Source organism: Geotrypetes seraphini, chromosome 2 (assembly GCF_902459505.1).
Source record: "Geotrypetes seraphini chromosome 2, aGeoSer1.1, whole genome shotgun sequence".
Lineage (NCBI taxonomy): Eukaryota > Metazoa > Chordata > Amphibia > Gymnophiona > Dermophiidae > Geotrypetes > Geotrypetes seraphini.
This window is the reverse complement of record NC_047085.1, coordinates 288,348,920-288,361,422: the sequence shown is the minus strand read 5'-3', so window position 1 is coordinate 288,361,422 and position 12,503 is coordinate 288,348,920. Positions and strand designations below refer to the sequence as shown.

Genomic DNA, 12,503 nt, shown 5'->3' with positions numbered 1-12,503 from the left:
TTTCTCTAACTTCTCTACCTCACTTCTCCCCCATCTCTGATTACCATCTGATAACCTTCACCATTACTCCCCCTCCGCCACGCCTAGTCACCTCCAAGAGGTTTTGAAATCTTCAAGCCCTCGATTCTTCCACTCTCTCATCCACTGTTTCACCTCTCCTTGCCTCCACTATGTTATCCAAGTCTGTCCATGAGGCTGTCTCGTCATACAACTCTATTCTCTCCTCTGCTCTGGACACCCTTTCTACCCCTGTTCCTCGTTCTACTGGGCGTACCAAACCTCAACCTTGGCTCACTCTCAGTGTCGATTATTTACGTTCCTATACCCGCTGTGCTGAGCGCCATTGGCTCAAATCTCGCACACGTTCTGACTTTCTTTACTTTAAATTTATGCTGACCTCCTTTAATTCTGCACTTACACGGGTCAAGAAGACTATTACATCCAACTAACTCCCTTTCTTCCAACCCCTGTCGTCACTTTGCCACGCTTAACTCCCTCCTCAAATCACCCCCACTTCCGACCCCTCCTTCTCTCTCTTCCCAGATTATGGCTGATTACTTCCAAGACAAGGTCTACAAGATTCTTGAATTCATTACAAAGTCACATCCTTCTCCCCTATCCACCATTTGCTCTCCTGAACTTCAATCTCGCATCTCCCCTTCATCCTTCACCTAAACTGCTCAGGAAGTTTCTCCTCTCTGGTCCCGCCCTCTTGTCCCTCTGTCAACTACTGCTGACTTTTCTTCCTTCTCTAAAATCACAGAGGAAGACACTGCACAACTTCTGTCTTCAGCCAAGCCTACTACATGCCCCTCAGACCCTATTCCCACCCCTGTACTTGTCCCATCTCACATACTGTTATCCCTCCTATTTGCCATATTCTCAATCTATCTGTTTCCACTGGAACAGTCCCTGCTACCTTCAAACATGTGGTGGTTAAGCCGCTTCTCAAAAAACCCTCGCTGGACCCCTCCTTCCCATCCAAATATTGCCATGTCTCCCTTCTTCCGTTCCTATCCAAGATACTCGAGCGTGCTATTCTCCGTTGCAGCCTGGACTTCCTTTCAACTTGGCAGATTCTCGATCCTCTACAATCTGGTTTTCACCCGCAACACTCCACAGAGACTGCCCTCACTAAGGTCTGCAGTGACTTGTTCATGGTCAGATCTAAGGGCTTTTACTCTATCCTCATCCTTTTTGACCTGTCTGCTGCCTTTGATACTGTTATCTACAGCTTACTCCTTGATACACTGTCTTCATTTGGATTCTGTGAATTTTTCCTCTTCTGGTTTTCCTCCTACCTTTCTCAACACACCTTCAGTGTATGTGTTGGTGGGTCCTCTTCTGCTGCCACCCCGCTAGCGGTTGGTGTACCCCAGGGTTCTGCTTTAGGACCTCTTCTCTCTCTATACTTCTTCTTTCGGTGCCCTGATCTCCTCTCATGGCTTCCAGTGTCACCTATATGCTGATGACTCCCAGATCTACCTCTCTGCACCTGAAATTTCACCTAAAGTTCAAGAAAAACTCTCTGCTTGTTTGGCTGACGTTGTTTGGTCAGGGGTTGGTTGACCTCATGGCTCGCATGACACAGACCCAGGACTTCTAAAGGGCAGGCCCTTGGGTCCTTTCAAGGCTCATGCCATTTTTGCCTTTTCTCCACAGGATCCTCATCTTTTCAGAGTCCATGACAGTGATTCTCTGGGAATAAAAAATCCCAGGGCTGCACCTCCTGCCAGGGGGGGCAGCCCAAGAAGTCGCAATGACATCAGGCATCCTGCCTCCCCATGCAAGACAAGAGGCAGACTGCAGGACTTTCTGGAAGCTTGGGAAGCTATCACATAGTAGATGACGGCAGATAAAGACCCAAATGGTCCATCCAGTCTGCCTAATCTGATTCAATTTAAATTTTTTTAATTTTTTCAAGTTTCAAGTTTATTATTTTTCTTGATTAATCGCTTTATCTAATTCAAAGCGATGTACATAGTAAAAAATAATTAAAAGAAAACATACAATACAAACTTTAAATACTTATAATGAATAATATAAATTACATTACATTGGGTAAGAGGGGTTTATGAAATACATTTTTCGAATAAAAGAGATACATTGGAGAAACACAAAAGGGGAAACATTAGAACGAATGGTACAAAATATTGGAATTATTGGTTTGAATATAATTAAATTAAGTATTAAAAGCATCATTAAACAAAAATGTTTTTAATTGGATTTTAAATTTTACCAAGTCTTGTTCATTACGTAAAAAAATTGGAAGAGCATTCCAGGTTTGTGGGGCTGTTACAGAAAATATAAATTGTCGTCTGGTGTTTATAAATTTTAATGAAGGAACCGTCAGTAAATTTTGATCAATAGATCTTAATGTTCTAATTGGTTGGTACGGTATTAGTAATTTATAAATGAAAGCAGGTGTCTTATATAGTAATGTCTTGAATGTAAGTAGACAAAGTTTATACGATATCCGATGGATGACAGGAAGCCAATGAGCGTTTTTCAGTAGAGGGGTAACATGATCGAATTTTTTAGATTTAGTTATGAGTTTTATTGAGACATTCTGGATAATTTGCAAACGTTTAAGTTCAGTTAGTGTTATACCTTTAAAGAGAGCATTACAGTAATCAAGTTTGGCTATCACTAGGGAATGGATGAGAATATTTAATGATTTTGAGCAGAGAGATTTTGAGATAGATCTAATCCGTCGTAATCTATAGAAAGACGTTTTAACAATATAACTAATATGATCGTGGAAATTCAATTTAGGATCAAAGATTACTCCTAAAATTTTTATGTTATTAACTATCTGTAATGGAACATTATCTATAGTAATAGGAGCAATTAACGTCGGATTTTCTTTCCATGGAAAGATCATTAGATTTGTTTTTTTTATATTAAGGGCCAGTTTATTTGTGTTTAGCCATTGGTAGACCTGGTCGAGTTTCTTACTGATCTCCTGAATGGCAGATATGTTGTTAGTGTCTATAGGGTGTAGAAGCTGAATATCATCTGCTTATCTGCTTATCTGAATATCATTTTCTTCTTAGCTATTTCTGGGTAAGAAACCAAAGCTCTACCCGGTACTGTGCTTGGGTTCCAACTGCCGAAATCTCTGTTAAAACCTACTCCATCCCATCTAAACTCTCCCAGCCATTGAAGCCCTCTCCAGCCCATCCTCCCCCAAATGGCCATATACAGACACAGACCGTGCAAGTCTGCCCAGTACTGGCCTTAGTTCAATATTAATATTATTTTCTGATTCTAATAATAATAACAACTTTATTTTTGTATACCGCCATACCCAGGGTGAATAGCGGGATGCTTGTGATCGGTCTGTAATTAGACGGGGTATTGGATGGTTCTTTTGTGTTTTTTATGATTGGAGTTATCGAAATGTGGCCCTGTTCTGCTGGGAAACTACCTGTGGATAGTAGGAGGTTTACCCATGCCAACATATTGGCTTTGAAGTGGATCAGAGCAGTTTTCATAATGTTTGGGGGGCAGGTATCCAGTCTGCCTTGATGTCACTGGGCCTTCTAAAATTCACAGTTTAATATTAAATAATATAATCTGAGATTTGTGGATGGTTCTATGCCTATCATAGGTTGAAGGCAAATTTACAATTAAACAAGAGCCCATAAAAACATGGGGTGCTTACAGAAGGAGACGCTATGGTAATTTACAATCAAAGAAGAGCGTATTTCAAAATGGGGAGCTTATAAAAAAAACCATTATTTTAATCTCATATTTTGGCTTTCGTTCCTTTGGCCAAAAGAGCTTAATTGATCAAGGTTAATGTGTAGTTTTTCAATGATGAGTGGAGAGCTCCATTTTTCCCACTGCCAAAAAAATTTGGAAGAGCTCAATCAAATGTTGATTTTTGCTTATGATCCATGAAGGCATCATCATTACAGACAAAGTTCCATGTGGGAAAAGTGTCACAGCAGTGTATTATCGTGATTTTTGTAAAAAATGCACAGAAAAATTCACAAAACCCAACCTCACTTGCTCTTGACCGGGCCACTCATTCTTCACGACAACAAACCGCCCACAAATAGGGAATGTCGTCATTGAAAAACTAAACAAATATGGCTGGGAGGTGTCACCTCATGCTCCCTACAGTCCAGACATGAGTCCACCAGACTTCGACCTTTTTCCAAAGTTGAAACAACCTTTACTTGGACATCATTTTGCATCTCTGGAAGAGCTTTTTTCTGCCGGTACCTGAGCCATTCGGCAACTGAACAACAACGGTGTCTTGGATGGAGTAATGAAGCTTCCCGGATGTTGGGACTCGGTCATTGCAAAGCAGGGAGATTATGGGGTCATAGTAACATAGTAGATGACTGGTTCATCCAGTCTGCCCAACCTGATTCAATTTAAATTTTTTAATTTTTTTTCTTAGCTATTTCTGGGCAAGAATCCAAAGTTCTACCCGGTACTGTGCTTGGGTTACAACTGCCGAAATCCCCGTTAAAACCTACTCCAGCCCATCTACACCATCCCAGCCACTGAAGCCCTCTCCAGCCCATCCCCCACCAAACGGCCATACGCAGACACAGACCGTGCAAGTCTGCCCAGTACTGGCCTTAGTTCAATATTATTTTCTGATTCTAGATCCTCTGTGTTCATCCCACGCTTCTTTGAACTTTTATCAAGCTGTGGTAGGGTTTAACGCACAGAATACCCCGTGTTAAACCGCCTGCTGCACTAGCCGCTAACGCCTACATTGAGCAGGCGTTAGTTTTTTAGTTGGCAACAGGGGTTAGCGTGTGATGAAATGTCAGACACGCTAACCCCGCTAGCGCGGCTTGATAAAAGGAGCACTATTTTGAAGGATTGTAAAGAAATACTTGAAAAAAAAAAAAAACATGCAAATTAAAAAAAAATAGTGTGCATTATTTATGAAATGACCCTTATATGTATTATTATTGGGAAGTTAATTTGATGTTCTGATTTTGTATTGCAATTATAGAGCTAGTGAAAGGTTCCTTGTTATTTTACTGATCTGACTTTAAATTTAAAACAAAATATTTACAAATTATCCTTGTTTATTTTTCATATTGCAATGGTTCTGTGTTCTTATTCAAAAAATTATTTGATGTTAAATTGCATAAATAAAATAATAAAAAAATCTCCTCAGAATGTATCAAAAACTATTTTTCACAGAATTTGACTGAAGATGTCTGAACAAATATTTGGGATGCTTACCAGGCATAACTTTGTGGTGAAATAATTGCTTTTCTTTTAACATTGATAAACAAAGGAAGACTGAAATTTTCTAATTGGAAAGAAATATAAAGCAAATTAAATGTAAATATATGGCTTCTGGACAAAAAGACAACCTATGCATTCTAGAAAAACAAATTCCAATACAATAAAATCTGGAGTCTTAAGGTTGATATACAATTGTCTTCATAACAATCTATTTATTATGCTGGTAAGCATAAAGCTGGAGAAGATCTAGCTAACTTTCTCAAAGGTGCTAAACAAAGCAATTATATATGCTATAAACAAAAATGAATCTATTATAACTAAAGAATCTGAAATAGTGGAAAATTTTGTTTAATTCTATGAGAAATTACAGTATTTCTGGCATATAAGACGCATCCCTTATTTTAAGTTTATTTTGAGGGGAAAAAAGTGCGTCCTATATGCCGATAATCAAAATTATGAGCTCTGCACCCTGTCCGTCCTACCTCCTCCGACGCTGGGATCCCTGGTGGTCCAGAGGTGCAGTGGGCAGAAACGAGCTTTCTGCGCTCCTGCCCCACTGCTAACCCGGTTGATGACTGCTGCGACATCGCACTCCTGCTTGGTGCTGAGCGGCTTCCTTACTGGCTCCTGCAAATTCTCATGAGAATTTGCGGGAGCCAGTCAGGAAGCCGCTTAGCAGCTGAAGAAATCCGATCTTGCGGCAGCCACCGACCGACCAGGTTAGCAGCAGGACATGAGCGTGGAAAGCTCGCTCCTGCCTGCTGCACCTCTGGACTACCAGGGATTTCAGTGGCAGAGGAGGTAGAACAGACGGATGGATGGACAGGGAAGGGAGGTGGGGGGGACAGGGTGGAAAGCCTGGGAGGGAAGGAGGCTTTGAGCAGTGCCTAGCAGGGAGGGGGCTGGGTGCAGCGCCTGACAGGGGAGGGGGCACTGTACATGCGCATAAGTATTTTTTCTCTTAAAAACTGTTTTAAAAAAGGGGGCGCATCCTAGACGCCGCTGCATCCTATACACCGGCAAATATGCTTCGCAACCAAATAAATTCAATTCTTTCTGTCCTCATAAAAAAGTCCAAAAAATTGACCTACTTATCTTTTTTGATCAGCTAATATTTCTTCATTGAAGCCTCAGAAAAACCAAGTAGTGTCAGATTTTCTTCTGATTTTTATAAACAGTTCTCTAACCTAATGACACCTTGGTTACTTCATCTCTACAAACTGGTTCTTAAGGATAATAAGGTGGTTTATTTTACCATATTTTTATTTTATTATTTCTATTGTAAACCGTTTAGCTATTGCTTGATAGACGGTATAACAAATTAAGTTTTAAGTTTATTAAAATTTTGATTAATCGCCTATCATAGTTTCTAGGTGATGTACAATAAAAACAAACAAATAGGGAGTACATATAATATTTAAAGGACAAACGTAACAGTGACTGGACAACAATAAACAGACGTATAGAAAACAAGATGGGAGGAGGTTGAACTACAATAAATTAGTATAAGTAAAAAAGGTTAAAACAAGAGGAGGGGGAGGAAATTAAAAAGTTGTGGAGGGGCATAATCGAAAAGGACGTCTAAGTTCGTTTACATACAATTCGCAAGTCGTCCAAAGTAAAAAAACAGCTTAGGACACATTTTCGAAAAATAAGTCCAAAATTTTTTTTAGTTTCAAAAATCGTTTAATTATACGTCATGCCAATCTGATTGTCCAAATCGCTAAAGCGTCCATCTTTATACCACATTTTCATCCAACTTTTCATCCAAGTCCAAAACGCCTAGAACAAGCCCTGTTGGATGTGGGAGGGGTCTTCAAAGTGTTGGACTGAACACCCAGACATGGCACCTAAATAGTGAGGTACCTTACAGTGCACTGCTGTGAACTTCACAAAAAGGGTGCCATGTCTTCTCCTCACTACAGCTCCCTTATAGGTCATGGTGAGCCCCCCAAATCCCCTAGACCCACTTATCTACCACCCTAATAGCCCTTATGGCTGCAGGAGCCACTTATATGCCAGTACAAAAGGGTTTTGGGGGTGTATAGGGGAGTGCACATGTTTAAGTATCAATGCAGTGATTACAGGGGTTTATGGGCATGGATCGTCCTCTCTATGGGTCCCTAACCCACCCCCCAAGACGATTTAAGCTGCCTCTGTGTTGGACGACTAAGCTTTCCTACGCCAGACGCCCAGGTAATGATGGTCTAGAGGCTGAATTTTAAAGTTTTGATTAATATTTTTATGGGGGTGGGTCGGTGATCCCTGGGGTAGTGTGTGGGGGTCTGTGTTATATGTTTTTAGTGCTTATCTGGTGACTTTAGGTGGTTTTTTGTGACTTAGACCATGTTTTACATGGTCTAAGTCACAACGTCCAAGTTCCGTCGATCCCAGCCTGTATAACTTTCGGTTATACATGCTGTACGACTAAGTCTAAGCCGGTCCACGTCTCGCCCAACTCCCGTCCTCGACACTCCTCCTGAAACGTTTAACTTTGGTCGTTCAGTGGCACAATGAAGGCCTAGGTCGTTTAGAAATACGTCCAAAACCCGTTTTTAGTATCGGCACTTGGACGTATTTGAAAAATGTTCATCTAAGTGCCGACTTAGGCTAGTTTTTGGATGTTTTTCTCTTTCGATTATGAGCCCCATAATATTTAAGACACAAATTGAAAGCAAACTAAAATTGGGATGCATAAGAGTCTGAATAGGATTATAGTTCAAAAACATCTTTAATAAGGTAAAAATGATAAATAAACTTGGAAACTGTAGCTAACTGAGAACAAATCTCCACAGGTCAAAATCTAGAAATGGAACAGTGGAGATGACCAAAGAACCAGTATGTAGCCAAACATTACAGTATATCTTTTGAAACGGTACTTTATTAACAGCAGAATACATGAACATATATATTTCTGTTGGATTGCAAAGAATAAAAATACAGAAGGACCAACAGAGTAGGCAGATAGGGAACCAGGAGAATGGGGTACATCATAAAATTTACTTTAAAAAATTTAGCAAAATATCCTCTATGATAAGAGCTCAGTCCTTAAATGGAGAATCTTGTTTTCAAATTCTCACAAAGGAAATGTCACATGTAGCCTTTACCTTTCTTTTTTTTCTCTCCTCTTCATCCAGGTGCTTCTCTTTTTCCTTCTCTGACTTCTTTTTCTTTTTCTTCTTCTTTTCTTTGTGACGCTCCCGCTGCTCGTAGTCTGATCTGTCTTCATAATAGCTTGAATCATGCCCTGAACCAGAGAGCTCTGTGACCTCGCTTCCTCCAACTTTCAGCACCAACTTCAGAGGTTTCTCTAAGGGCTTGTCCACATAATCTAGGTTAATATAGAAAATAAAGGCAATTTTTAAAAACCCATTTGCCATCGTGTTCAATTAGGAGACAATTCTATAAAATGGTGCCACTTTTATGTGTCAAAGGCACCATAAAGTGATAGGCTTTAGGCACTATTCTATAAAAAGTAGCAAGTCATGGGTACATCTGCCAATTTATAGTATTCATAAACCATGTGCATCACTTGACACACCTAGGTACACCAATTACACCCACTACTGACACACTACTGACATGACATAAGGGAGGGAGGGGCCAATGCTAACCTAATGCTAGTATTCTGTAATGGAATCTTGGTACCAACATGCTATTAGAGAATTGCCCTTCATGTGTTTTAAACAGGTGAAGGCATTCTGCACCTCAATTTGTGCCTTTCTAGCAGCATCAACAGAGATATTACTAGACTGTACCAGCACTGTACCAGCCCAGGACTCTTGAGTGCCGGATGTTCAATCGGAGCCATCACATCACTGCAGCGATTGGGAGGGAAGGGCTGAGCAGTGCAAGAATCGGTGAGGAGGCAGAGCCAATGCTGGACGCGGGTGCTACTTGTTGGCACTGGATACTGCTATGTCTATGAATGTGCAATTCTAGCAATGAAGTAGTGGGCCAGTTTCATTGGCAGCTGCTGACTTCTTCCAACTGTTCAAGCCAGCAGATTACTACTAGCAACAGTACAGCCGGTGGATCAACCCTGTCAGGGATAGCTGAGTGTTGGTTCCTCTTTCTCTCATTGGCCTGTCGCCTCTGCGGACCTCTAATATCAGGACCTAATGTCTGACTGGATTTTATTTTATTTAATTTTAACTTTAATTTAATTAATGTTTAATCTTTTAATTTATAATTTCATTATTATTTTTGTTTTTTAAGGTAATCTTTGTTTTTATCCTCATGGAATACTTGTTAGAATGTGTATATATCTTGTCTCTATCTCTATCTTTTATATCTGAATATGTTCAATGGAATTCCTTTCATTATTTAATTGTTAAATGGTAAACCACTTATGTCAGTAAAATGCGGGAGCGGTACTGTATATCAAAATCTTAATAAACATAAATAAACAAACATTGTCTAAAGGCAGTGAAACTATAGATTAGTGATGAGTGATAATTGATCTGCCCATAGTTAATTATCAACAGAATATTTATAAATGGTATGCAAGACTTTCTAGAACTCAGAAAGAAAGGAATTAATTTAAAAAAACTGAATCCTGCAAAATCACCTTTTCAAATTTTAGGGCTCCTTTTATGAAGCCGCGCTAGCGGGTTTAACGCTTGTGACTTTTCATCACGCGCTAACTCCTGCGCTGGCCGAAAAACTACCACCTGCTCAAGAGGAGGCGGTAGCGGTTAGCGCGTCCGGCAGTTTAGCGCACGCTATTATGTGCGTTAAACCGCTAACATACCTTCGTAAAAGGAACCCTTAGAGTTGTGGACCCAATGATGTAAGCATTAGAGAGGCATCTTATACTTTCTGATTCCTATTTTCAGAAGTTGTTTGCTAGAAGTAAAATTTTGTAGAGATAGAAATTCAGAAGTCTATCTATTCACATCAAATCTTAAATTTGTTTTGGGCAGCCTCTCTCTAATCAATCATTCTTCTGTACATTAAGGGCCTCCAATATGAAGTTACAAGGTATAGTTTGGTACCTGAACCCATGTTGGTGTAATTTAAATTCTCAAGAGGTAACATTAATGGTACAGACATCCTCACTTTGAAATAAATTAAATAGCAGCAGAACTGAGATTTTCAGACTTTGATTGCAGATTATCACTATCAACTGCTGAGTCAGTTGTTAAGAGAAAACAAAACAATTTGTTTAAGGTGTTTGTCTACAAAAGCTAGAAGCCTAAAAATAAGTTGGGAGAGTTAAAATCCATAGCACTGACTTCCTGTGATGTCATCGGGCAACATGCCATGGTGAAGAGAGGGCTGTAGTCCTAATAGCCAATAATCCCTCCAAATCTGGAATGCATTTGGATCTGATTAAACTTGCATAAAAGCAACATGAGACTCGTGGGTTAGTGTGCACCACAGAGAAGAGTAGCCTGCACCATGTACGCAGCAGATCAATGGCAGCAATCTCGGACTACATAACATAAATGCGCACAAGTCGAATCTCTTTCATTTGAAAGGAAACTCTGCAATGAGAGGGCACAGGATGAAGTCAATAGTAATCTGGAATAATCTAAGGAAATACTTTTTTACAGAAAGTTTCAAGTTCAAGTTTATTAGGATTTTATATATCGCCTATCAAGGTTATCTAAGCGGTTTTTACAATCAGGTACTCAAGCATTTTCCCTGTCTGTCCCGGTGGGCTCACAATCTATCTAATGTACCTGGGGCTATGGAGGATTAAGTGACTTGCCCGGGGTCACAAGGAGCAGCGCGGGGTTTGAACCCACAACCCCAGGGTGCTGAGGCTGTAGATCCAACCACTGCGCCACACACTGCGTAGCACAGTCTCCCGGAAGAAGTGATGGAGACAGAGACTGTGTCTGAATTCAAAAGGGCCTGGGATAGGCACGTGAGATCTCTTAGAGAGAGGAAGAGATAATGGTTACTGCAGATGGGCAGACTAGATGGGCCATTTGGCCTTTATCTGCCAACATATTTCTATATTTTCCTAGCACCCAGCTCATGCTCAAAAGTAGACCTGGTTTTGCAATGCCTACATTGTAGGCATGAGGTAGATGCGTTCAGGCGCTGAGCGGCATGCGATTATCTAAATGGACATCCAAATCGAAGCCACTCCTATGCCACACAGCTTTTTATGATGGGTGTCCACGAAATTGTGGATGTCTATTAGTAGAATCGATGTCTAAGTTCCAATTAATGCTTGTTAAAGTTATTAATTGGACTTATTAACCACCTTATTTGGACGCCTAAGTCGATAGACGTCCACATTATGGATGCCTAAAGTTAGACAGCCTTTACAGAATTTGGCCCTTAATGTCAGGATAAGAGGAATCCCAGATACTGAGTTTTACAAGACTTCTGTAACAGTAATGCAAAGCATTTATCAGCAGCTAATGATAGTAGATACTAGTGCTGCCCAATTCAGGGAAAAGTTTTTTCGGTTCAATTCACTTTTCATGTCCAATCGGGCGTTTTTTTTTTTCAAATGTCCTGGTGGGTTTATTTTGTAGCCTCTTCACCAACCCTCAACCCCACACCAGTGCTGTGGTGTAAACAAAAAAAGACTTTTCCTCTCTCTGATAGGTCCTAGCTCAAGCTCACTGTCTAACACCAGCTCTAGCAGGATACACATTTAAAATATGACATATTGTAATCACAAAATAGAAAATAAAATTATTTTTTCTACCTTTTGTTGTCTGGCTATTTTATTATTCAACTCATGTTGGTCCCAGGCTCTGGTTTTTGTTTATCTTCTATTAACTCGCTCGTCTGGGTCTCCTGCTCATTTGACGTTTTCTTCTTTCTCCGTGCTCACCATCCTTCTTCCATCTCTGTACCTTCTCTTCTACTGCCATATCCAATATTTCTGTTTCTTTACCACTGTCTACCATCTCTCTCCTAGCCTTGGGTCAAACCTCTCAATTCCTGTCCATACAGCATCTCTCTCTTCTTCCACTCCATTATCATGTGCAACATTTCTTTCCCCATGCATCATTTCTCTCTGCTCTCCACCCTATATCCAACATTTCTCCCTCTCTCTTCTCCATGCATACCTCCCCTTCCAAACCATATGCAGGATTTCTCCCTCTCACCCCTTTCTACCTCTTTGTTGCACCTCTTCCCTTCCTCTCCTCCAATGCATGTCCAACAATTCTTCCTCTCTCCCCCCATGTGCAGCAGCTATCTATCCCTCCCATCCCTTGGTGCAGTAGCTTTCCATCCCTCCCTCCCAGCCCTCATGTACAACAGCTTTCCATTCCTCCCTCCCATCTCCCTGAGCAACAGCTTTC

General features: G+C 40.6%; 1 protein-coding gene across 6 annotated transcripts in view; it reads right to left on the bottom strand.

Moving 5' to 3' along the window:
* BRD9 (bromodomain containing 9) overlaps positions 1-12,503 on the bottom strand; it is a 209,007-nt gene that overhangs the window by 188,330 nt on the left and 8,174 nt on the right. For all 6 annotated transcript variants that reach the window (XM_033929788.1, XM_033929790.1, XM_033929791.1 and 3 more), the window contains exon 2: positions 8,334-8,557. In XM_033929788.1, the coding sequence (XP_033785679.1) occupies positions 8,334-8,557 (224 nt within the window). The remainder of the gene's footprint in view (positions 1-8,333; positions 8,558-12,503) is intronic.